This window comes from Pollicipes pollicipes, unplaced genomic scaffold (assembly GCF_011947565.3).
Source record: "Pollicipes pollicipes isolate AB1234 unplaced genomic scaffold, Ppol_2.1 Scaffold_3718;HRSCAF=4362_pilon_pilon_pilon, whole genome shotgun sequence".
Lineage (NCBI taxonomy): Eukaryota > Metazoa > Arthropoda > Thecostraca > Pollicipedomorpha > Pollicipedidae > Pollicipes > Pollicipes pollicipes.
The window spans coordinates 202,984-230,764 of NW_023596361.1; the positions used below are offsets into that span (position 1 = coordinate 202,984).

A 27,781-nucleotide genomic window follows, 5' to 3' on the forward strand; every position below is an offset into this window, starting at 1 on the left:
GGCGGGGCGAGCCGCCGAGGGGCTGCGGGCTGGCAGTCTGGAAAGAGGCGCGTCTGTAGTTCCAGCACATGTCTCAGTCAAAATGAAAAGGCTTTTTTACCAAGAACGGTCCGTGGCGGGTTTGTGGTCAGATAACTGGCCGCTGATGCCACATAATTCACCAAATAGTCAAAATAATCCCGTGATGGCTCCCAGAAACTAAGAAATGGCGGCTATGCTAAAAGTCCAACATCGAGCAAAACAACGCACCTCTGGTACGATGGGCCACCTCCAATGTTTAAAGTTCAGCGAGAAAAACAACACGCTTTAGGTATGACAGATCACCTCGCACTGTCAGAAGGTCCACGTGGTCCTACACGACGTCACGTGAATTGGTTTTCGCGGATCAACTTCAGTGGAGCATTAACACGCGCCCGGATGGCCGGTTGGATACCCTTCGCTCGAGTAGGGGTTAATTTGACCCCTCTCAGATCTCAGGAACTAAGAGAGCTAGAGACACCAAGTTCTTAGAATGCGCTGTCCTGCGCGTGAGCTCACTTGGGTCAAATATTGAGGTTCCTAGGTCATGACCTTTGGGTCAAATAATGCCAAACAAGGTCACACTCCGGGATGGTGTCCAAAGTACCTGCGGAATCTAGATATATGTCCTAAGCAAAAGCTCACTGGTGCTCATTTAAGGTCATTGACCTCACTTGACCTTTCGAAGATCATGGTGACCAAAATATACAGGACTGCTTTGGGTTTTGCATTTGAATAAGCGACAAAGATTGCGCTGGCAGTATGTTCCCAAGAGCAAAATAATGACCCAGGCTATTTTAGGTCAGTAACGTATTCCGACCCGTAAGCAGTCCATGGAAGATGTATTATGCGGTTCCCGTTACCAATACACTCGAAATGAGCACCAGAAACTATTCCATACAGCAAGCCCAAAAGTAATGGAACAGGTTGGTTTTGGTCTTGATCTCACCTTCACATCTGACCCTAGATCAATGGAATTTGTTCATTCAAGTGTTGTGTTGTCTGAGAAAGTTGCGCAGGGGTGTATGGCTTCGTTTAACACTCCACCTGCTGCATCAGATTGGACGATTACCTCGAAACTGACTTCCCTGAATCCATGACTTGATTTTTATCTGCCCGAGGTCAGCGACCTTACAATTGCATCCAAATTTATGATACTAAGCGATCTGCTATTCAATTTTCCACAGGTACGCAAAATGTTCCCCGGCTACGTCGCGCCGCTCGAAAATCTGCCCCCCCCCCCCCCCCCGCCCTAGTGCGTGTTAAATAAAACATAAGTACGTCAGTGCCAGCACTGCGGAAAGTGAAACAGGGCATGTTGTCCATCCCTGATGTAAGATGCTAGCAAGACACGCCCGTGCAAGGCGGGCCATCCTCATTCTGCATGGAAGACCGAAGAATGACACGGATGCCATGACATGACACACATGACAATGACACGCGTGCCAGTCCGGGACAGAGGGGTTTGAGACGGCTCCGTTCATATTTAACTCCGATGGAAAATACTTGGGCCATCGCGCCGAGTACGTCAACGATATCATATTTGCCCGCAGCGTCGACGACCTGGCAGAACAAGTCAAAAGAAACACACGCTTACCTCGGCTACTGTACGAGATAAGCTGACGACGGGTGCGTGAGGTCGTCTACCTTCCAAATGTGTGTTGCAGCGCCCCAATACCTTTTATACAGTTTTACCCCTAAGTAAAGGTAGCTTGTGTTTTATCACATCGGATGACTTAGTGGCGTTTGCACCAGTTTTACACCCTGCGCATCGACGGGAGGGAGGCCGTTCCTGGCTACGCGAGAAACCGCTAACGGACATGACGAGGCGATTGGTACGGCCGCTTACTGATTGCCTGTGTCGATCCTAAATGATTGCGGATAGTAGATGTTGTGATTCATGAGCACGGAAGTAGTCCTTCAGAGGTGCAGGACTCAGAGTCTTTCCACTGAAGAACAACTCCGGTTCACGGCTCCGACTTGGCATCACACCGAAATGGATGGTCCGCAAGCCTTTTAGTTCTGAATACCATCCAAGTACAACAGAATCATCGAGCCAATTCCGCCTTACGTGGGTGACAATTCAACGGAAGTTGTCGAACTCGGCCAGGGGAAGAGCACATCAGGCAGAGATCCGCAAACGCACCACACTCTCCTTAAAGCTGCTTCGACATGAGTCATCAATGATATCAGCGTGAACACTGAGCAAACGTCACAGCAATAATGTCATGCAACGCACGCAAGGCGAACACTCAATGCCATATCCCACCACATGTCATGCAACTCCCGCAAAGCGCTGAACTTCCGGGTTACGTCATCGTGAAGTCAGTTCCGCCGGGCTGGGCGTATTAACAGTTTAGCGCGAGTCCGCATACCAACGCCCACGGAACAAATTCCATGGTTACTCATGGAAGGCAAAATCCACATTAGTTCTAAAAACAAATCTGGCGGCTTCTCGCGCTGGCCAAATAACCAAGCAAACTTCTGTTTATCAGCTGACTTCACCCAGTCCGATTGAGATGATTGCTTGAATCCGCCCTGGCCTGGTATAATGCACCGTCACGCGCCAGTGCCATGCGGTGCAGTATGTAATCCGTGCCAGCCGCCAGGCTACGAGCGGCGCGGAGCGGCCGACGGGCTTGGAAAAGCTTCGGTCCTGCTCGTGTTGAGTCGTGTCGCAAAAAAAAACATGTACCTGACTCGGGCCCAACAGCAAAAATCTATAACATTGCGAGACGCCCATAATTCCAAGGTCGGCAATCTTACAAAAGGAATTACCACGACGGAAACAGGTCGCGTTGGACCCACCGAACGAAAAACGCATCCCAGTAAATAAGCCCATCGGGACAACAAACGCTGAAGACTAGTGTTGCATAACAGGCGAAGATCAGGAAATGAACACCTCACCGTTGAGGGCGGGCCGTCATACCACGACACAGCTCCTTTCAATCAAGCCAACTACTTTGCAAAGTCGGAAAAACCGACGCCCTTTCAGCAGTCGTCATCCTCGTTTCATCAGGTTTCATACTACACAGGGCGAACTTCCAGCAGGTGCTGAATCCCGGAATCTCCCGCCAGCCCCCGTACATTCCAAACCGCTACACGCTTCTGCTGATGCGCATTGGCTGCCCAAGCACTGTTCGAACCGACCGCCGCACAAAGCTCGGTTGGCGGTGGAACATTGCCCAATGTAATCGGATCACATCCACCGGCAAAATGCCTGATCCGATCGCCGCCACCACCGCTCGGTCCGGCCGGCAGATATCTGACTGCAGAGATGTTGGGAGGGGGGAGGGGGCGACGGCACATTAGGCCCACTGGGTGAGCAAGTCAGGGAGGTCGGAGACAGTGTGCCGGGTGACACCGAGAGCTGGCCGTAAACTCGCCCCGTGGACAACTCGCACGGCCGCGTGCGCAGGTGGAAATCGCTGAGAACGGCTGGTGCAGCACAGGAGCCGGACCAATGAACTGTCAGAGGGAAAATCCTCAATGGAGGGTGGCGCGGCCGCTGCCACAATTGCCGGCCGCTTCCCCCCCCCCCCCCCCCTCCCTCCCCCCACAACCGGTAGCACGTGTCCCAGGATTCTGCGTCTTAAAGATGGGAGGATAATCACAGATTTCACGCACTGCTACACGCGAAAGAGCATAGGGCTTGAAGATCGTTTCATACAGAGGCTGAATGAGAGCTGATGCAGGTCCTTAAAACACAGGGAGACTTTCCTGCCATGTTAAATGAACGCCGCGAGGCAAGCAACGCGATGGTGGCCATGGCCATGGAGCGGCGCAATACCCGCAAAGCAAACAAAATTCGTACGGCAAATCCCACCATGATCGCTATAAATGGCTGACGAGTGGAAAAAGAATGGCTGACGCCATCATTGCAACCAACCGACACCAAAAGGCGATCACGCTTTGTTCCCACGGGACCCCTTGGCAGCCCACTGCCGGCAGCTGGCTGTGTATATTTAGACAGCGGTACTGAAGCACAACGCGGCCGACATATAACACAGGTTTCCGGTCAAAACTAGACGGGATGGGTCACCGGACCATGGCGGACGGGCCTAAACGACGTTTTATCTGATGTTTCTGGCGCCATTCCAACCGCTATGCCAAGGTCATCATGTGGCTCTCTTTCATTTTGGATATTTATTTCTTCAGCTCGAACAACATTTCCCTGCACGTCAAGGAATCCACCCGCACGAGAAGAATCTCAATTGCCCCATCCGAGTCATACCAAAACATACGGGCGAGCCCAGAGAACGCTGCACTTCCAACTCCAACGCAAAGGGGTCGCTGCATACGCCCACGCTCCGGAATGCATTGGTCAAACACGAACTGCGTCGTACCCATTTCCGGTTAGTTTCGTTTGCCACTTTTAGAGGTACCAACGAAATGTCATGTACTTAAGCAGGCGGCGTTCGCAGCTCCTGTGTGTGTCATTTGTGTTCCGCTCTCAGGGGCAGGGTTTCAGAGAAGGGGGGGGGGGCAGGTCCGACCCAGTTTCGCGTCCCCTCGTGCAGTTGGTTGCTAAGCGAAAGAAATCGGGTATTTATTTCAAGATTTGCTTGATTTGTACGGATCTAGCTGTTTTAGGCGTAAGCTGGATGCATAACTGTTGATAAATTATGTCAGGGTGACGGGGGTAAATCCATGGGTGCTGTGGGCGAGGGCACCCCCCCCCCCCCCCTTGTGTTGATCCGTGTTGATCGTGACCTTGTGTTGATCTTGTGTATATATATATATATATATATATATATATATGCGTACCACATCACGGATCAACACAAAGGGGGGTGCCCTCGCCCACAGCACCCATGGATTTACCCCCGTCACCCTGACACATAATTTATCAACAGCTATGCATCCAGCTTACGCCTAGAACAGCTAGATCCGTACAAATCAAGCAAATCTTGAAATAAATACCCGATTTCTCTCGCCATATATATATATATATATATATATATATATATATATATATATATATATATATATATATAATTTATATTCATATACATAATGAAATATTGCCTATATATATATATATATATATATATATATATAAGTAATATTTCTTCACAGGTTTCCGCTGGGGCGTGACGGCTTAATATCTTTGTTGGATTAGAATACCATTCCCCCCAAGGCTTGTGACCAAATATTTTAAGAATCTCCTCAAGCGATTCGCGTTAAAATGTCGGTTTTATATAACCATGCGACGAGAACAGGGGTGATGACGTGGCCGCGCTGAAGTCCTAAAAACGGCAGAAATGCGGTTGCACCTGTCCTCTGCAGCGCTGCATTGCAACAGCTGTTCTCTGCGGCGCTGTGCCGTGGCACCTGTCCTGCTCTGCAGTGCTGTGCCGTGACACCTGTCCTCCTCTGCAGCGCTGTGTCGTGGCACCTGTCCTCCTCTGCAGCGCTGTGTCGTGGCACCTGTCCTCCTCTGCAGTGCTGAGCCGTGGCACCTGTCCTTCTCTGCAGTGCTGTGTCGTGGACACCTGTCCTCCTCTGCAGCGATGTGTCGTGGCACCTGTCCTCCTCTGCAGCGCTGTGTCGTGGCACCTGTCCCTGCTCTGCAGTGCTGTGCCGTGACACCTGTCCTCCTCTGCAGCGCTGTGTCGTGGCACCTGTCCTCCTCTGCAGTGCTGTGTCGTGGCACCTGTCCTCCTCTGCAGCGCTGTGTCGTGGCACCTGTCCTCTGCAGCGCTGTGTCCGTGGCACCTGTCCTCCTCTGCAGTGCTGTGCCGTGGCACCTGTCCTCCTCTGCAGTGCTGTGCCGTGGCACCTGTCCTCCTCTGCAGCGCTGTGCCGTGGCACCCGCCTTCTGCAGAGTCGCACAGCGCCGGCCGTCCGTGAATGGCCGTCGATACGTCACGGCCGCCCCGCGCCGCGCCCGCCAGTGTTTGCCGGCCGAGCCGCCAACTGTGGGACGGCCGCCAGCTCTGCAGCGGCCTCCAGCGCCCGTCGGCCGCCGACTTGGCGGCGCCCGCCTTCGTTCCAACCGAATGCCACCGCGCTGGAGACCGTCGCGCTTATATTACCGACGCCCGTTGCCGCGGATGTGGGTCGGCGGGGCCATGAGCGCGCCGACATGAGAATGCCTGCCGCGGCAGACAGCCAACAGATATGATAGAGTGGATGACGTCCTTGAGCGGGGATGCGCATTCTCCGCCTCGGAACGGAAGCGCAGTTCTGTCCGCATTCCACTCAGAGAAAAAAAAAACTGGAAGAAAAAGACACATCGCCATAGCGTGCCCATGAAATGCTTCGCCACATGAAACGGATGCGTCGCAGCAGACGGTGAAAGAGCAAAGCAAGCAATAGGCACCACAAGATCATGTCAGGCCGGATCGACACCGCCAGGCATCGTAGTGTTGCCACAATGGTCTCAGCGGCACCTCTGGTGCACCTTGGGCCGGTGCCGCCACACCGGACCGTACACAGAGTGATTCCCAGCTGGTTGGGGGAAGGGGCGGGGGGGGGGGAGCTCGCTCCTGTGCCCAGGGCCGGTGGAGTGGGGCCGGCCGGTGCCGCAGGGGCTGGGGGCGCTGCAGTGACCGTTGGGTGCGGCCGGCCGGTATTGCAGCTCCACCTGGAGAGGGGCCGGCCGGCCGTGCGGCGCTGGTGGCGCTGCAGTCGCCCCACGCCGGCTCGCTCGTCGCGCTCGGCCCCAGACGGCGCCACGTGACCGACCACAGAGACCGGCCGCCGTTGACGGCACGTCACCCCGGCGCCCGCCAACATCGGCATCACGCAAGGATAGTGGATTCCCACGTCTCTGTTGTCGGCTGGACGGCCTGCGCGGCTGGGTGACTGAATGGTCCACGCGGCTTGCCGGTCCCGACGGCCCACTAGACTCACTGATGACCGGGGAAATAATTCGTCCGGGGAGCTTTCCGTGAGATGACAGAGCGCGGTGCCAGTTGGTAAGTCCCTGGCAAAATTACAGGGTGACGGTTCGGGGCTTTCACGGCGAAATGACTGGTGTCGCTGTTCAGATTTGTTAGTGATGCGGCAGGGATAATAAAAAAATCGGAAAAACTAAAAGTCGGAAAAATAACAGTGCAATGAAAGACCATGGCAGTTGCCAGATGGCGGTCAATTCGACGAAATGATCACTCGAGAATTTCTGGTCAGAAGACAGGTGACGGTAATCAGGGAGCAACTGCTGTGACGACGGTCACAGCTGTTTTCCAGGACATGCATTTGTTTCAGGAGATAAAACTAATGATGGCAGTTGTGGACTAGGGGTGAGTTGACAGGCGCCGGTTACATAACACATGCATTTGTTTCAGGAGATAAAACTAATGATGGCAGTCGTGGACTTTGGGTGAATTTACAAGCGGCGGTTACATAAGCATGAGGTGTTTTTGCGTCGTCACCCAATAACCAATCGGCCGTGAAAGCCGGAGCAGCACGAAAGGTGAACACAAGGATTGAGGAAAACACATCAAAGCAAAGACCGCAGCACTGACCGTCACGAGCAGCGAGAAGGGACAAATCGCCCACAGCCTAATAAACAGAAAACATCCCCAGCCCTCCAACGGCATCGGGAGGCAGTCGCCCTGACGCATCTGCTTTCACACGATAAACACAGTCACACTCGCACTTCACCGCACACAGCTGCCGCGGCAACTCCGCGTACGGATAGATCACACACTATCTCCCCCAATACCTTTAGAGCCACACTCCCACTTCACCGCACACTGCTGCCGCGGCAACTCCGCGTACGGATAGATCACACACTATCTCCCCCAATACCTTTACAGCCACACTCCCACGTCACCGCACACAGCTGCCGCGGCAACCCCGCGTACGGATAGATCACACACTATCTCCCTCGATACCTTCAAACGACACGGATGCCTCTGAAGAAGGCGAACTACTGTGCGGGTGGTGCACTAAGATGCATCACCTCAAACTGCTAATATAACATATGTTACGCGCTGTAGTACCTGTTCTCCGTACACACGCTTTGTACCAACTTGGCCGGTTTCCGTATCCTGGGACACTACTACAAGTCACCCACCCACGCCGTTGTCAAGCGCACGACACGTTGCGTTTTTTTTTTTTGTAGTTGGGAATGCCTACAGGGGTCGGAGTTGCTGGTTAGCCGGTCACCAGATGGTGCCCGGTGCGTCTCTTCCGGCAGACAATGGATGGCCGCGGTCAGTCAGGTAATTCGACTGACCACGCTAAATGCCGTATCTTCACGGCTGACTTGTGAGCCGGAAGCGAGGGCCATGTCGGTCTGAGGCATGAGCGAGGCGGAGTGTGCGACTTTTGCAGCATGCTGCAAAAGCAGGCTCTTTTCGTGCCATTACTATAAATAGCACAGGGGAGTGAAACTGTATATCCAAGTGGACATTATAAGGAGCTTAATTATATTTGTCATCGAGTCCAACGTGTGTTAACATTTCACACCAACACCACCATTATTTCTTCTTTTAGTAGCCCCATATGTCACCCAGCGCATGGACGACACTGGCGCTTTCAAAACAATCCGTCCGTATGTAGTTCACGGTCGTTTTGAGAACTGCTGTAATTCGTGCGCAGTATGCGAATAGTGAGAGAAGGCTGCCAGGAAGTTTATAATATTATGTTAATTGTGTGGTGGATGGATTTCCTAAAACAATGCATAATAATAAAAAAATAATACCATCCACACTCAACGTTAACACATTTGGTCAAAGATAACAATCAGATGTAGTGAGTTAATATCAATACAAACCATTTATAGCATCCAGGCAGTGAAGAAACACTTTGTTTTGTTTTGTGTATGTCATGTTTCGTTGGTATCAACTAAATGTTCAGGTTATTTCCGCCCAGTGCTTTTATTTAGCTCTGCATGCCGAAAACTGGACAGGTTCAACTGAAATAATAGAGAACAAAAAACATTGTAACATGAATGCAAGAATACAAATTATTATCATGTTCTCACAAGCACACAGCCTTTACATCTTTGTGCAAAGACTGTGGTCGCTGCACATTTAAAAACAAGTAATTGTGCTCTTTAACCAAGAAGTCGGTCTCCTTATGAACAGTAAAATACCAAACCCGGTTCCTGCTTTTGTGCATCAACGGGGATTCACTTCATTCCATGGTTGCCATGGGTATAGCAATGCGTGCGCCACACGAAGGTGACAAAGGCGTGCTAACAAAATGCATATATTATACATATTTCTCCGATGGGGAAAAAGCTAGCGTGACTTTTTGTTGAGTTTATGGGACAATCATAAACTTCAAATATATATATATATATATATATATATATATATATATATATATATATATATATATATTCCCTAAGTAAAGGATCTTAAGCTCCGCACCGTTTCTATACCATGCATTTTTGCTGTGTTCTTATCCATTTTCTTCAGCCCAGTTAGCTTTTCAACTGTCCAACTTTCTGCCATACGTTAAGAATCCAATTTTCTTTTTCAATTATTCAGCTTTCTGCCGTATGTGAAAAATGTTACACATCATTTTTGCTTCCGGACTGATTTCGAGCATTTTTTCACGGATATAGAAACATTTCATCAAAGACTTTTCTTTCCTGACCAAGGCAGGTCTCATATTGCACTTGGCTTTACCCCATATTCCACTTAATCCCCTGATTGCCACGGCTGCATCTACCAGTATGCATGGAGCAGCCAAGGAAAACGTGTATCACAATCTAGCTGGTGCCCCCCCCCCCCCCCGGTCAAGTCACCCGCAGGATGCACGAATTTCGTGACTTTCCATGCAAGACTGCCTTTTTTGCCGCCTGTCCCCCAAGGTTGACTTGGTTCCCAGCCCCAATTGGCCATTTTACCATTTTGTCCCTCTCATCTCGTGTGTAAATCAAGTTGGTTACTTGTATTCACCGCGAAGTAAAACCGGTCGGCTCAGGATGGGGCTATGTTGCGGCATACTAGAGCCAACTGATACATCGCTGGTGTATGCTTGCTTTGTAAACGTACCCTTTGCAACGAACTGAGTGTCCGAGTAAACAATGGTTCCCATGGCCACAGTTCCCTTCGAAAAGGGGCACTGTGCTAAGCCATCAGAGGAGACCTTAAGGGACAAATCAAAGCCACGGTACGACCTTTTGTTGAATTCGCATAATAATCATTAGCTTCTTAAAAGTACATGTTTTTCCTCAGTAAAGTTTTAAGCTCTCGCACCATTTACTGCATAGGCATTTTGGCCAACTGGTGTCTGGCGTACCTGAAATGACACACATGTTGAGAATAGCCAAACCACCGGGGAGCAATGCTTTCATAGCGGTGAGCTGGGAGTTCAAAGGTGGCTACTTCAAATCGAAGTAACCGGCATGTAAGACAGTCCGTCGGAGAGGACACTTCAAATCGAAATTCAGAGCTTTTCAAGAGGATTTTCGAGAAAACTAGTAGTACCGACTAAATCGGACGAGCCCGACCAGTGAAAGTGCCAGAAAGGTGGAGTAATCCCTTTAAATAGTCTCACCAGTCCGAGAGCGGGCGGGGCAGAACCAGTGGGCCGCGCTGGTCTCAGGGATGCCGGCTTGGAAGTCAGGGACCTGTACGCTCTCTACGGGACCGGTATCGGTGAGACGGAAAGCAGAGGAGTCACCACTCCGTCTCAACCTCAGGAGTCAGGGCTCCGACACGATGGGCACCTGAGAGCAGGGAAGGATACCAGTGGGGTAGCGGAGCGGCTGTCCCCGGGGTCCAGCAGGGCCGGGGGAAGTGGACGGATAGAAAAAGGCAGCGGCGAGAAGGGACGCCAGGATCGAAGCGTGAGGCCCAGCCGGTCGCCGAGTCCATGGCCGGGGGAGGGGAGGACCGGGCAAGCGGGGGAGGCGTTCGTCGGTGTTTGGGCGGCGGCGAGAGCCGGGCCGTCAGTCGGCCCTTTGTCGGCGCCGGCAGCTCGGGCGCCGGAGCCAGCCGGCGCCACTGTTTAGAGGAGGCGTCTCAACACCGTGCTGCGCTGCCAGGCTCGCCAGGAGCCCGTCATGGCGGCACCGGCAGCCGCGCGCCCCGACAACCCCGGAGCACGCCAGAGCCGGCGGTCAGCCGGCCTCCGGCGCAGGACATCACGCCACGTCAGCCAAAGGCAGCTCGGCACACTGCCGCCTTACAAACAAAAGTGGCACATGTGTCAGGAGAGGTTGACCTGGTCAACGAGTCGTGGCAAAAGGGTCGATGGGAATCATCACGATGCTTGACATAAAATTGCCGACAACACGGTTGTCATGCAAGTACAGCTAATTATCAAAAAAGGTTCACTCGTGAGGCTAGATCGAGCATGTTCGGCATCAATGGATCGTCCAGCAGCCCAAGATGTGGAGACGGGTGGGGCATCGACCCCGCTCACGTTTCGCAGCACTCAAGCTTATCCCGAGGTGAAGCATGAAATAGAGAGTCGAGAGATTTTGTTCCACATTTTGGGAAATATTTACACACACAGGGGCGTTATACACATTTAATTTCATGCCCATTTCCGGCACAACTAATGACCCCAACATTGTCCAATTCGATGCTGTCGCCCTGGCATTGGCGATTCATGTGGGTGACATCGGGCGACAACATAAATATTGTCCAGGGTAATAGTTGACGGATTAGGCCTTTACTTCAATCCTACACCACCTGTTATTTCGCGAATCGTTGTGATGGTTACAAAGTTGGCTTCGTATGCCTCAAAACGCCCGACTGACTTCAAGCGAGCTCACTCGCTGCGTCGATTGTTTTTGCCGACCGAGCGGTGGCAGTTTTGCTGAATAAGCCCATGCTTACGTAAGCACGCCTGATCAACATCTCGCAAGTTTGCTCAGCAAATGGCGACAGGCGAACACCTGCACGGCGCTGCCTCCGGTCGACGCTACGGGCTCGTCTCACAGCTTCAACTCGCAAGCGAGTTTGATCTCCGCGTGTCGTGGTCGGATTATATATGGCATAAGGCCGGATGTATAGCCCGTACGGATAGCCTCCTGACAGCAGCCACTGGCCTGAGAACACAGCGTCCGTCACACAGCGTCGTCCGTAGCGTCAGAGAACACCAATATCGGCCCGTTGGTTCAACCGGTTCCTCGCGGGTGACTGGAGCCGCGCAAACACCTCGTTAGTAAGGTACACATTGACACAGTCTCCCCACAAGGTGCTTGCTCCACACCACAACTGTCTTATTAGTGGGCTACACAGCGGCACACAAACTGGCTGCTAATGCCATGTTTGTTCGACGCCGCTGATCCATTGGAAATCAGCCGGCCGTTGCGTCGACCCACGGGCAGCTGCACTCGCCCACGTCTCCGTACCCGCAGGGTAGTAACCGCCAACATTCCGATCAAGAGACTTTCTGTTACGCTTTGATATCCGCGGTAATCCCAGTTCTTATCCGTAAGCGACTTCCTGAAAGCCAGACTCATGAAAGGCGATGCTGTGCGACAGGCCGGCCGCATGTGTGCCTGTTTCCAGAGGCCGAAAATTTGTATGTAGTTCCTCTCAAATTATACGTATCTCCATCTCCATGGCGAACACATTAAGGTTTTCATCACTGCATGTGAAAATTACAACAGTGTTAACACACTGAGGAAAACGAAGGCAATTCCACGAAAGCGAAAGTAACATCGCAAGCACAGCAATGCTAATGGCACTTGTCCTGTCTGAATTAAGTGAATTCACGTGCGATAGGTGCTACAAATAAACTGTGGGCAGCATGATAAAGATTACGCACCTAATAGTCCTGCATTTGCCCACGATACGTCCGGAGAATGCTTAAAAATCAAAAGGTTTGTTTTCTGTTGACGTGCAAAACAAATTAGGTTGAACTTTTGGCCTTCTTTTGATATATGGTGACCAAGTCGTCATTTACCAGTATCACAATCAAAGCAGCTTATGTAATACATATTGTGAGGAAATGGCATGTGAGGGCTGTGGAACTGTACACTGTGCAGACAGTAAGAAGTTTACGGAGGTGGGTAGCATGCTATTGTTTGCCCGAATGGCGCTGGGATCGGCATTGACCGTCTGGGCACGATTTGCTGGCAGAACATTGCCCGCCACCCAGAGTGATGTATGGGACAATTTTGTACCAGCCTCGATGTATTTTGGCCGGAGAAAAACGTAGTCCATTTCGCTCTTTTATTATTCAGGAGCAGAATGTCAATGCTCGGAATGTTTCGGAAACGTCCCGATTTAACTGATGTACGGCGACAGCGTCACGCAGCGTTGACTACTGTGAGACTGGCATCCATTTATTTCACGGACCCAGAACCAAACGATAACACTTTGATAATATCGCAGAAATGCCGGCGTAAAACGCCGCCGCATCACAAGACCATAGCGCAGTTGTGCGTGCCGTCCAGTTACTATCGTGATCTTTCAAAGGCCTTATTATTTGTATACTGGTAGCTATTACATGATCCTAATGAGATAAACGTTGAGTTTCCCACTACAATCGTGTCTCGCGTGCCTTTATCATCAAGTACGTCCAGCCGACAACGGCGAGATGACGGTTGCATTGTCAATTGACTCCAAAAGCGTTGACGTTGTAGCCATGAAAAACTTCAACAAAGTAACTTCTGGAGTGACACTGTGTGCCCAAAAATAATGTGGCGTTAAATAACGCCACAACACACGGCTGGTGCAGTTCAAGTAAACTGCGTGAGCTGAATAGGAAGGCAGACACATCCCAAAGCTAGAGCTAACAAACAGGCCGCCAAGATAACAAGCTGAACAAATACAAGCGACCGAAATAAAAATTTACAGAAACTCGGAGCCTCAAACATGACAGTAGCAAATGTTTACTGCGGCTATCAGGGAGAAAATACCTACGCTGGACAGCTGCTGATACAAATGCAAACACATGCCACCTATCTTGTTTCCGGAAAGCGGAAAAATACATGTACCTTGCAGGACAGTCGGAAGCACCAAGACATCACATGTCATCTTAAAAACCCACGGAAAATCTCAAGCGGGGGGCAAATAACACAAAATGGACTAAATACCCACTTCTTTAATGAACTAACCAAGTGGACCCACGGCATTGAGAAGAGAGAACAAGGTTCAAATCTCATAGTTGCGTATATGCAAGTTTGGTATCACCGCTATTCAGCGCACAGCCGATGTGGATGATGTTGAAGAAGAACATCGGAAACGAAGACATCCACCATACTAGAGAAGAGAATGGTGGTCGTCTAGGACATGCAACCTGACTGCTTCTTATCCAAACATGCTGATTCTGGCTGCCTTAGTGCATAAAGCGTGCCTACCAAACGCAATCACATGCAATGCAATCATATGCAATCAAATGCAAAGGTAGATTGGGTGCTGGAAAAACGATGTAGTGGGTATTAAAATACAACCAAAGCCTGCAATGTTGTCCGGGAATCATTTGAAATCACTGGCCAGACAACAAATATGCTGCGCATGAGCCGCAGCTAGTCGGGGACTGCCCCTGGGATCCCCAAAAGACAGATGTGCCGTGCTGGGTTTACTGTTTGCGCGCACGCTGATGACGTATCTGGCTACCACTGACGGATAAGATAGCATGACCATGGATCGGGGCCCCCGGATCGGATCGATGGGTGTAGATCCACACCCCCTTCCGGTGCGGCGGACAACTATGAGTGAGTAGCGGGCAACTATGAGTACATAAATAAGCACCAGATTTACACAGGGTGTCCAGATGAGCACACAACTGGCGATAGAGGTTTACAAACGTAGTGATCTAAAGAACAAAAATGGCAGCAACAAAAAAAGGCAATGACATGAGCCCAATAAGGCCTTGTGACCTGAAAATGATAATTCCTGCAAGAGGCAGTAACTTGGGGTTGACAGACGCTGACAAATGGAACCACCCCCAAACCCAGCAAACCCGACACAGTCCTCCCGACTCCGACACAGATGGCACGGGACCCGACCATGACCTGGCCAATAACAGGAGAAATTCATCCCGCTAGGGGACGGACGGGGGCAAATACGCCATGCCCTGGTTCTGGAGAGCACAAGTTTAAGGCTTCATTACCCTGCTTCCGCCCCCGACAGCAGGTAGTCCGCCGAGAGGAGACATACCGCCGGCGGGCCAGTCACGTCACAACCCTGCTTCCGCCCCCGACAGCAGATAGTCCGCCGAGAGGAGACATACCGCCGGCGGGCCAGTCAAGTCACAACCCTGCCTCCGCCCCCGACAGCAGGTAGTCCTCCGAGAGGAGACATACCGCCGGCGGAAGTCTGCAAAAATCGTCACACACTACGCGGCGGTCGAGCCGCGGTCGGCCGGCGGGCCGGTCTCGCCCTGAGCACACGGTCGCCCGCGCCAGCCGGCGGAACGGCGCCCGTACCTGGACAGAGCCGGCAGCTCCGGCGCAGGCGACAGCAGCCGACGCGCTCCGGCTCCTCGGCCTCGCTCATGGGGCGGCGGCGGCGGCGCTCCACCCCCGGCCGCCCGGCGCCGGCCACTGACGACCCCGCCCCGCACACATCGACCATAACCTTATCCCATACACGATAACAAAACGGAGCCGGGCAATCGATGACGCCACCCCCGCTGGCAGCAGAGGCCGCGCACGGACAGACCGTCGCCCGGTCGGCCGGGTGTCGCTCGCTCCGCTCCGGGAGGGCGTCCGGTGCCGGGCCGGCCGGACCGCGGGCCAGTCGCGAGGTCGGCCGGCGCGCCGCCGCCTGCACGGGCGCAGCCTGACTGAAGCCGACCGCGCCGCCGCTGTGACAGCGCCCGGGCGGCGTCGCGGCGCGGCGCTCCACGTCGCCGGGCTGGCCGGCGAACCAGCGCGGCCGGCCGTGAGCGCCTCCGAGACGCTGCGCCGCGCCGCGTCCGGCCGCAGCCAGCGCCGGAAGCGCCGCTCGTCCGCGCGCACCATTACCGCAGCGCAGCGAGCGGGCCTCGACGACGGCCGGCGTCGGCCCGAGGTCAGCGCGGCGCATTAAGTCAGGGATCGCCCCGTCGATTCTGTGTATTGTGCTGCCTTACCAAACAGCAGAGCAATACACATGCACAGGTTTTGCGCGAGAGAATAACCGTAACTTGCAGCGCCTTTCCATACGCGATCGAAGTGGATTACCACACAAAGAGCAGGCCAACACCGGCTCGTCAGAGATGCCGAAAGATCCCGTGTGGGCCTGTCGGTCTATAGACGGCAGACCCGGGCAGTGTGCAGCAGACACAGCCCGACAGAGCGACGCGCCAGACACGCCTGTCTGGAGGTGGACCGTATTGCACGCACGCACGGCCTGCCGCGCCCGACGTGTCCACCTATCTACACGGGCGGTGTTGGACAATGCTCCTGACGGCACACAGGCCCCCTGTACGGTTCTCTTCGCGCGAGATCCGTGACGTTCCGCAACATCGGGCTTGCAGCGTAGCCACCCACCGGCACAGTTCGACCGGCCCAGACCCACCGACACAGTTCGGGTAGGGGTCAGGTCTGCTCACGGCGCCACTACAGCTCGGTTAGGGGCCAGGTCTGCTCACGGCGCCACTACAGCTCGGTTAGGGGCCAGATCTGCTCACAGCGCCGCCACAGCTTGGTTAGGGGCCAGGTCTGCTCACAGCGCCGCCACAGCTTGGTTAGGGGCCAGGTCTGCTCACAGCGCCGCCACAGCTTGGTTAGGGGCCAGGTCTGCTCACAGCGCCGCCACAGCTCGGTTAGGGGCCAGGTCTGCTCACAGCGCCGCCACAGCTTGATTAGGGGCCAGGTCTGCTCACGGCGCCACTACAGCTCGGTTAGAGGCCAGGTCTGCTCACAGCGCCGCCACAGCTCGGTTAGGGGCCAGATCTGCTCACAGCGCCGCCACAGCTCGGTTAGGGGCCAGGTCTGCTCACGGCGCCGCCACAGCTCGGTTAGGGGCCAGGTCTGCTCACAGCGCCGCCACAGCTCGGTTAGGGGCCAGGTCTGCTCACGGCGCCGCCACAGCTCGGTTAGGGGCCAGGTCTGCTCACAGCACCGCCGCAGCTCGGCGCACAAGCCCTCCAGGCATGTCCCGAGGTCGGCAGTACAGTCAGACAGGCTGTAGTACTTTTCCCGCTCCCTGTGGTTCTCACAAGTCCTATGACTACGAAGGGTCATGCATAGGCAGCAAGACATCTCATTAAATGTTGCCAACTCCAGCCCAGTCCTGTCCAGGATTCTCCTGCAGGCAAAGGCTCAAGCCCCCACATAAAAGTTCACTATGGACAGGGGCACTTAGCACATTCATGAATGTGTCGCCACGAACCGATTTATCGTCAACCGCGGACCGTACCAATAACTAGATCCGCTCCGCTGGAATCACAGTTGGCCAGCTTCGTCTACCGCTTTCCCATGGGAAACAGAACTTGACATTTGCAAGACGTAATGTTGGTTGAAGCGAGTCGCTTCTTACTTACAGTCCGCTGGGTAGCTTAAACTTTTCATCAGATGAAGTCATCTCGTTCGTGGACGGGTTACCAATCCACAGCAAATGGTCTGCAGCGACAATCCTGACTCAAAAGCAGCGATTCGCCCACCATGGGAGCCCGCTTAGTGATCCGCACAACTGATGTCATCTGAAGACTACACCCAACGGGAGAAGCCAACGAGCAACCGTACAGCTACCCCACCCAGGCTGAAACGGCCATTACACTCCTCGCAAAGCCCTCGTTGAGCCGGCCGGCACCCGTTCTACGAGACGCGCCCGACACACAGTGGCGAGCTGCAGGTCCCGGACGGCGAGATAAGGTGACAGACGGGACCGACCTCCACAGCCCGCCTTCAAAACGAGTGTTATGCTGCGGCGCACCCGGTTCGCACCGGCTTCCGCTCGGGGAACCTAGCGGGTCGCTCATCAGGCACCATATGCAGGCCCGGGACAGGTGCGTCTTGACCATGACCCGGCCGGGTCGGTCAGGCGTTGGCTGTGCGGGGCCGGAGGACGGCCGACGGCTGTGTGGTTAGTACAGAGCTAAGGCAACTGTGTATTTGAAGCACAGGGCTGCAGATACAGCAGCATTACTTAAGGCGCATTTAAGGTATTATAAACATGCTGGTATTAAGGAGCTAGTATATTTAAATAAAGGCACGCTAGAGAGGGCTGGTAACTACTGTACCTAACTATTCATTCGCCTTCCAAAAGCCCAATAATATTATCCTTTCATTTAAGCACTTTTTTCCTATCGAGTGCGTAGACAAGTTGGACTCTCGGAGTGATTACAACTGATCGCGCCTTTAGACTGCTTACATGGCCCCGGATACATATTAGGTATACAAGGAAGCGTGTTCATCAGCACACTGGTTAATAGTTCTGGTTCACTGGTTCACCACGTTGGTCCATTTCCCAGAAAACGCTTTGATCAATAGAACGACCGTCCCATGCAGTACAGAAGCCTCATCCACCTCATCAACTGCCGGCCTAGACTGTCTCCGGCCGCCGCGGCTCTGAAGCGTCACCTCATCAACTGCCGATCTAGATTGTCTCCGGCCGCTGCGGCTCTGAAGCGTCACCTCATTAACTGCCGGCCTAGATTGTCTCCGGCCGCCGCGGCTCTGAAGCGTCACCTCATCAACTGCCGGCCTTGATTGTCTCCGGCCGCCGCGGCTCTGAAGCGTCACCTCATCAACTGCCGATCTAGATTGTCTCCGGCCGCGGCGGCTCTGAAGCGCCACCTCATCAACTGCCGGCCTAGATCGTCTCCGGCCGCCGCGGCTCTGAAGCGCCACCTCATCAACTGCCGGCCTAGATTGTCTCCGGCCGCCGCGGCTCTGAAGCGCCACCTCATCAACTGCCGACCTAGATTGTCTCCGGCCGCCACGGCTCTGAAGCGTCACCTCATCAACTGCCGATCTAGATTGTCTCCGGCCGCCGCGGCTCTGATCTGAAGCGGAGACCCGCTGCCCCAGCGGGACTCCGGCGCCTCACGCTGTGCGGCTCATTGCTGGCGGCACGCGCTCTCTCGTCCGCCCCGTCGGCGCACAGCGCAGGCCCATCTGATAGGCGCCAGCTGCCTCGGCTCAGCCAGCAGTGAAGATTGTATGCTGGCCAGCACACCCGCGCCACGCAGGCATAGCATACACAACTTCAACACGCGAAACTAGGTACACGTTGTTTACACATGAGAAGCCTCTGTAACAACCGACAGTAGTAGACTGACACGTGCGCTATGATGGTCACTAACATCAGAGATGCCCTTTAGTTTACTTTTTTTCTTCAAACGGCTTTACATCAGGGAAACAAATTTTCTTGTGCTCACTGATGTGATATGGGCGAGCCAAGCTGGAGCCTACACCTGTGGTGTGATATTTCTACCACGACCTTCATTTCTGCTTTGCGACTAACTGCGTCATAACATCCGCCAGCATTGCAATTAGATGACTAATTTACAATCAGCAATTTGATGTCAGATTAATATCGAGAGTAGACAAATTACCTTCAGCCTCTAATATCACTGGCCTGTAGGCTGGTGGATGGAAGGAAAGTTAGCGGCAGGAGTTTGACGTGTTCGCCATCACCAGGTGGGTAGGGTGTGGGAAGAGAACACGGAAAAGGAGGCGACACACCTTTCCTACCCTTACTACTGCCGGCCCTGGGCCGCAAAAGTCCTGCCCGTTCCCGCCCGGGACAGGTGATTAATCACCCTCGCACGCCCGACGATTGGCCTTCCAACTGAAGTGATGGGACGAGACAACAGCGCAGTCTAAACGGCGCTGTGCCCATTATTCGCTGAGAGCTGACTGATATGCCAAAGTGGCCCGATGCATGTGCAAATTTCATGACGACTTGTGATGCTTGAGATGGCGGCATGACAACTCATGGCACATGAAATAACGGTAAACTCAACCACGCAAGACTCTACGACTGCCGTCAATCACTGGATAACTGTGTCCAACCTACAACCAGTGCCCTGACAGAAAATATTCTGTTCGTCATGATCTACTTCCCAACAGCATTAACGGATACGCACTTTTAAACCAAAAAGCATAGCAACTGAATGATTTCCACTGAGACGCTGTCGTCACCATCTCGCCATACACTCGTTTCCAACGCGGTCATCCGCTGCACTTTCGGACAACGGCGGCAGCGGGGCGGGGCGGGGCGGGGCGGGGCGGGGCGGGAGGGGCGGGGGGGGGCGGGGCGAGGCGGGGGATGCGGGGCGCAGCGCGTCAAAGCTGCTGACGCGTAGAACCAATCAGCCGCCAACATGACCCCACCTGAGCCGGCTAATAGCCCGGGCCGAGGCTGGGATCGCCGAGCGGCGGCCGCAGCGGCGCCGAGGGGGCGGGCCGCAGACTGGCGGCCGCCAACTGCCTCGAGCCGAGCTGCCGGCCGGTGCGGCAGCGGCTGGAGTCGCAGGCACGTGGGCAGCGCCGATGGGATCGCGTGGACAGCCCGGTGGGACCTTTGGCGCAACATGGCGGTTCGTGCGTACAGGCGGAGTGCGATTCTTAAAAAGGCTCGGCATGCATGTGGTGAGTTACGTGGAAAACTCAGCCCTGCCCGTTTGCCTGCCGTTTATATGTGTATTTCGCCACCAATCTAGACACGGTTGCGCACCACCAGCTCCTGTTTGGCCCACAAGTACAATGAAACTTCACGAGTGTTTTCTTAGCCCGCCGCGTTTGGTGACAGTCACGTCGCTCGCCCGCAGTGGGTGCCGCAGTTTGCAGGTCTTCACCCCTTTGCGCCGCCGGTTCTTCGCACTGTACTTCAGCCGGCGACGCATCGCAGCGAGGATTTTGGCAGTGCGTCGCGTGCCGTTTGACAGACCGTTCTTCACGCTGGGCGGCTGGTATTTGCTTTCGAGTCTGTGACAGACTGCAGCGAGGACTTTGATAGCGTAAGGCGTGCAGTATGACAGATAGGTCTTCAGGCTACAAAGGTGGCATTTACAGAGTCGATCCCACCTTAACCAAGCGCGCAGCGAGACGACGCAACGGTGCCGAGAAGTGATCGCCCGCAGTCCGATCGCACAGGAACAACCAACCGGAATAAGCCGGCCGGCGGGCGGCGGTTCCGGTTGGTAACGGAATACGTGCGTGTATGCCACCGCGACAGTGACGCGCCGCCCAGCATCTAGACTCCGTCATGCAGCAGGCTTACGCATGGGACATTCTAAAAACTGCCTCCCGTTGATAAACACTGAAACCTTCCCCGGTTTCGTGGCGGGGAAGAACCGAGCGTTTGTAGTGGACGGCTCCAGCCTGCGCCCATCACCGCAGGCCCACTCATCACACCAGCTTTTCAGCAGGGGCCGGCATCTCCGGCGATGATCGACGCAGCACCCGCGGCACCGCCGGCCGGGCCCGCAGATCACAGGCAGAACACGCGGACTCCCCAGCTGTCCTTGACACGAGCCAGCGGCGCGCGAAAGACCCTCAGAAGCCCAGGCGCGCGGCGAACAAACACTCCGACCCGTTCAGCCACGGTCCCCGGAAATCGGTCTGTGTGAGGCACTCACCAACATCCGCTTCTTCAAATAACAAGGAGCGTCGAACGAAGCTTTGTTGGCTTTCAGCATCTGTTGGCACGACATTTAACAAAGACCTGATTCAGCGCCAGGCGGAATGAGGTGCAGCAGAAAAGTTCGCCGAAGCTCTCTGGGTGCACCTGGCTTCCTCGCACGCTGGCTACGGGGTTTACATAAGGCTGGGGTGGCGCGCAGGGCCTCCATAATGGCAAGGGCAAGGGTGGCGGTGTATGCTGGCCCGCAATTTTTACCCTCGATTCACCCCATCATCTTGATTGTTCTTGAATACGACCCGGCATTTAGGAGAAATAATTGTCCTGCGTTCCATCTTAATACAACCGAAAGATATCACATTACTGGCAAAACCGAGCCGCGGCCCGCAGGATGACGCTGGGATGATGGGAACCGTGAATTTGGAAGGCGGGAAGTTGGGAAATCACTGCTGCGGCAGCGTGTCATCCGGCCGGGCAGTGACGCCAGGGCGGTGCGTCACCCGGCCGGGGCAGTGACGCCAGGGCGGTGCGTCACCCGGCCGGGGCAGTGACGCCAGGGCAGTGCGTCACCCGGCCGGGCAGTGACGCCTGGGCAGTACGTCACCCGCCGGGGCAGTGACGTCAGGGCAATGCGTCACCCGGCCGGGCAGCCGTTATCCAGATACTGGTTGTTAGGGTCGGTGACGAAGTTTTATGTTCCTAGGTAAATAACGCCCAAAACACGCGCAAAAAGCCAAAAACACGCGCAAGAGCATGCGCAAAATAATGAATGCGCCAAAGGTCACCCAACTTTGGACGTGATAACACAACATGGCATATCCTCAGAAAACCTCGGGGGGTCATGTCAACCCCCCCCCCCTCCCTCCCTCGCCCCGCATCAGAGCGTAGGCTAATTTGTGGACGGACGGAACACATCAGCGCACATCCACCTACTAAATTAAACCAAAATCTGCCTACTACACCTTAGAAGAAGAAAAAACGTGGCAGTGCATTGATAGCACATGAGGTAAGTTTTGGAACTGAATGTATGACGATAGAATTCGCCTACTAACGGCCCGCTCGTACTACGCTGCTTAACGCGGCGTCTTACTGGTATGTATTGTTAAGTCGCTCGTAGCATCAAATACTTGGCGTACTATCTAAGAAACAATGAATACTTATTTTTCAAGGAAGCATCTCTCAAAAATTGACCTGTAGATACTGACCATGCTATTTCCAGCGAAAAGTCGGTTAATTTCAGTACGAGCACAATGCGGAAATTGCCGTGGGTCCGTGTCGTGGGTTCGTGTCGTGGGTTCGCGTCGTGGGTTCGTGTCGTGGGTTCGTGTCGTGGTTTCGTGTCGTGGTTTCGTGTCGTGGGTTCGTGTCGTGGGTTCGTGTCGCAAGGTACAGCAACAGGGCTCCTGAGTCCATTCGACCTACCATGCCTCCGACACATGTTTGCTGTGACCCTCCTCCCCCCCCCCCCCCCCCCTCCTCCCACTTCATTGAAGCAGTCAACTGGATTGTACGAACTTTTGTGTCTGGCTAGCTGGTAGACAAAAAATGGTCCAGTGCCAAACATAGGCAAGCGGCTTTAGTCGTGCGTGTCATGCAACAACCGAAAAATCGGTAATATTAGACAGTCATTGTCAATAAAAAATAAGCCGCACAAAAATCAAACCAATCACATGCACAACACAAACGTGCATCTGAGCATGCTTTGGACAGCCAAGGAAGATAAATGGATTTGACTCTACGATTAGTGATCCGTCAGCAAACAAAACTAAAACAGAAGAGCCACGGCACACTGTGGTCGAGGCTTACCAATCTTCAGCCGTGACCTAGTAGCAGAATGAAAACATCGAACCATCGTTACAAAACGGAAGTGTCTCACATAAAGGTCGGGCACAAACTGTCCATAGCGTGATCTGACACCGTTTCTATCGCAATGCAAGTGGCATCAAGTACAGGTCGCTCAATCGCCTTCACTGTTTTGAGATGAGCAAAATGCTATTCTAAAATGGCAACTGCATCCCGAAATGGCAATGCAGCGGCCTCCACAATATCTAATCATTCCCGTCACACCAAAGTTGTGCTGGTCGACAGAAACGACATAAACGACATCCACCGGACTTCTGAGTATCAGTTTGTCTCTGAGCACCTTTCTGCGGTCAGCCATCTGGGAGGGCAGCCGCCTGGCGACGTTCACTCACCGTGGACCAGTTCGTAGATGGCTTGCTTGTGCCGCGCCACGGCGTCGGGATCACTCGCCAGTTTGCTGGCAACAGATGGCACCACGTTCAAACAACGAACTTGCATGGGCTCCGTCGGCGCTCATCAATCTACCTTGACCGTATTGTTGGTACTGAGCCACATAAACTGTTGGATACAAATATGATATCATATAAACTGCTGGATTTGATTCGCCTAAAAACGGTCGCGTCTGGAATCATATGTACCAATCAGAACCCAATCGCAAAAACGACACAGCCCTCACCTCTTCAGGAACTTTGGTCAATGTCGATCACCGCTTTTAATATTCAGTCGCGTTTAACAGGCTTAAAATGAAGCTGCAGTGGCACGGTACTGTTGTGCTTGTTCTTTACGGCCGCATGCACCGGTGACCAGCGTCATAAGCACACCTCCCCGACGCCGGAGCGAGCGGCCGACCGGCTGACCGGACCAGGCCAGCACGTGCGGCACCCGGCCGCTCACCTGCAATACTTGAGGGTGGCCACCATCAGGGCGCACACGATGAGCATGATGCAGCCGAACCACCACCACGTGCTGCTGGACACCTGCCAGCCGGCACCGCAGCAGTCGGGGTCGAGCACTGCGACCGAGGGCAGGGTCGGGTCAGAAGAGCACACCCGGTCGCGTGCCGCCAGTGCTGCAGGAGACCGCTCCGAACACAGACCAGAGAGGCGAGCTCACAACAGCCCCGCTTGCTCCACCGACCCAGCCCCGGACGCGTCAGGCATATGTCACATGCTTCTCCTTGTGTACTGTGCGCCGTGGCCATGTCACCTGAGTGCGACCCTAATAATGAGCTGGATTGAAGGGACCATGCAAATAATCACAGCTCTTCCAGCGCCATCATCCTCAGCCTCAGATTGGATTAGCCCGCGATTTTATTCGCGACTCATTCAGGGGACACGACTCAGGAGTTTTTCACTACAACCGACCAAAAACAATAATTCATGAGCCGAGGAAACAAGTCTCAAGGTCAAGAGACGATACAATGAGCCTTAAACACAATGCCGCGAGACAGCAAATGACCTTGCAAACCATGCACCCACTGATGGCGAAAATCATCCCACAAAGGTGGCACCACATCACGTAAATGTTCACTTGGTCCTTTGTATTACAGTCGCTCTCAACTCAACTCCAGGCGACACCCGGCCGTCCCTACCTCCAGTCTGCGGCCACTCAGGCCCGCACAAGCGACCTCGGCCAGGTCACGTGGTCAATGCCCTTAGGCATAAACACGGCCGGCCGCGCCCGTTATCCGCCGACCGGGCAGACTGAAAGCCGGGCCTGGAACCCATTATCAATAGCCTACTCCACACAGCCCATCGCGCTAGTGCAGACTCTCCCAGCGCTGAACACAACGCCGTGACTACTGCTGCCGCCTGGGCCTCACCAGGGCACACTCTCCCAGCGCTGAACACACCGCCGTGACTACTGCTGCCGCCTGGGCCTCACCAGGGCAGACTCTCCCAGCGCTGAACACACCGCCGTGACTACTGCTGCCGCCTGGGCCTTACCAGTGCAGACTCTCCCAGCGCTGAACACACCGCCGTGACTACTGCTGCCGCCTGGGCCTCACCAGGGCAGACCCCCCCCCCCCCCCCCCCCAGCGCTGAACACACCGCCGTGACTACTGCTGCCGCCTGGGCCTCACCAGTGCAGACCCTCCCAGCGCTGAACACACCGCCGTGACTACTGCTGCCGCCTGAGCCTCACCAGGGCAGACTCTCCCAGCGCTGAACACACCGCCGTGACTACTGCTGCCGCCTGGGCCTTACCAGTGCAGACCCTCCCAGCGCTGAACACACCGCCGTGACTACTGCTGCCGCCTGGGCCTTACCAGTGCAGACTCTCCCAGCGCTGAACACACCGCCGTGACTACTGCTGCCGCCTGGGCCTCACCAGTGCAGACTCTCCCAGCGCTGAACACACCGCCGTGACTACTGCTGCCGCCTGGGCCTCACCAGTGCAGACCCTCCCAGCGCTGAACACACCGCCGTGACTACTGCTGCCGCCTGGGCCTCACCAGTGCAGACTCTCCCAGCGCTGAACACACCGCCGTGACTACTGCTGCCGCCTGGGCCTTACCAGTGCAGACTCTCCCAGCGCTGAACACACCGCCGTGACTACTGCTGCCGCCTGGGCCTTACCAGTGCAGACTCTCCCAGCGCTGAACACAACGCCGTGACTACTGCTGTTGCCTGGGCCTCACCAGTGCAGACTCTCCTAGCGCTGAGCACACCGCCGTGACTACTGCTGCTGCCTGGGCCTTACCAGTGCCGTTGAGCGCGAGCCGTACGGTAGTGTTGTCGGTGATCGACCATCCGTACAGCGCAGGCAGCTCCGCTGGCTCGCCATCCATCGCCGCGGACACGGCAGCCGGCGTGGTGGTCTGCATCGGAGCTGCGGGCGGAAGACTGTGGTGAAGCATAACTGCTTTTGGTGGGGTTGTTTAGGTCAGCCTGTGGTCAAGCGGTTCATCCGGAAACCATGTGGAGCTGATAAGCGCATTCCATTTTGTGTCTTGTTAGTACCATGTTGCCTGATTCAAAGCCAGAGGATTCATTGGTGCATCCCTTGCACACAGACCAAATGAATTGCCATGACCATGCTGATGAGTCACTGGGTCATCCAGATTTCACTTCAATCCCTAAAAATGCTCAGTAATGGGTGCATGATTAGACATGATTAAACAACCAGGCCAGGCTTCCAAAGATACTAGATTTAGTTGTTGACACTGAGACCTACTCAGCCGGCTGTTTTACTCATCATTAGCTTATCTAGGATGCACATCTCCGTACTTTTGTCTGAGGCATGAAGAGGTATGCTGCAATTGTATCCTTAATACAGTAGTTACATTTTACTCATTTCACACCCAGGCTCAACTGAGAAAAGAACAAGGTTACTGTAAGCATCAATCCATTCTAGCACCTAGGAAGGACATACATGTCATAGGATTTGTGGTTTAGGGCCAATTTAAATTAGGCTGCATAAGATAATGTTATGTTATGTTACATCACTTGCATAGCCATCTAGTTTCATTTCCCAGTAATGTCACAGATCATTAGAAAGACATAACCTCAAACACACATTCACGTCATACACATGCTCGGCCAGCAGATAATTTCAGACAATTATCTAAAGTGTTTGAAAATTTGTCAATGCCAGCACCAAGAATTAGTGCAAATAGGTATCTGTGAGAATTGCTACAGTAAATTATCCATACAGAGGATGAAAAACAGATAACTTTCAAAGCAAAGCCAAAACTGAGTATCTTTCTATGCCATACATAGGTGCAACCATTGGATGTGCACAGAGCATGAGAGCTGAAACAAGGGGATAATTTTTAGACCTGCTAAATGTAACTGAACAATCTTAATAGATGACTATCAAAGATAACTTTGTCAAACAAATTTCCCTCTGCCAAATGACCCTAGCCTCTGCCCTGATTTTAAGATGAGCATGGTAACCACTTCTGATTGCAGGTGAACAGTTTAAATCATGTTATTTTCATGCAATTATTATTCCATATTGCAGACATAACAGAACTGCATAACTATAATTGTCAGCATATTTGGTCTGCTGCATTGATTTTCTTTAACAAATATATTAAAATCTGGCCTCATAGAGAAAATATGTCCTATAACAAAAATATGCAAATGGGGTGCACTTCCGTGTTTTTTCAGTGATCAATTCTGAATCGTGGAACCATTGCAAATAATATTTATTGTCATATTGCACATACCGCATATCAACCAACATTTAACCAATCACCATGGTGGGCCCTGGATGTGCCTGCCACCAAATACTATGTATTTGGTTGTATTTATTTTGGCTTTTACTATTCAATGTATGGTTGCATTTCAACAGTGCAGGAAGCTCCCCAACAAGTAATTAATGCATTGTTTTATTTCTTCAATGCAACAATGTACAACTAATGCGAGATTCGTCAATCCAAGCAATGAACACCATCTTGAGGCAGCAATCCATTCTAACCAGTCCTCTCAGTGACATTGTAATTCCTACGCTGGCATCAAGGTTTTCTTACCCCGCTTCAGACAGCTTTCTCAGCTCCCCTCTCTTTACAGGCGCTTAAAAGCCAAACAAAATGATCATTGACCCACGCAACTCCCACCCCCATACAT

At 53.6% G+C, this 27,781-nt stretch overlaps 1 protein-coding gene across 1 annotated transcript; it reads right to left on the reverse strand.

The window, feature by feature from the left end:
• Positions 1 to 27,781, reverse strand: LOC119092940 (uncharacterized). Its single transcript, XM_037215837.1, has 6 exons — positions 27,685 to 27,781; positions 25,911 to 26,039; positions 24,102 to 24,219; positions 23,600 to 23,664; positions 23,211 to 23,227; positions 1 to 37 (listed from the first exon to the last, which is right to left on the reverse strand). The coding sequence occupies exons 2-5, from the start codon at positions 26,032 to 26,034 to the stop codon at positions 23,217 to 23,219; spliced, it is 318 nt and encodes a 105-aa protein (XP_037071732.1). The 5' UTR covers positions 26,035 to 26,039; positions 27,685 to 27,781; the 3' UTR covers positions 1 to 37; positions 23,211 to 23,216.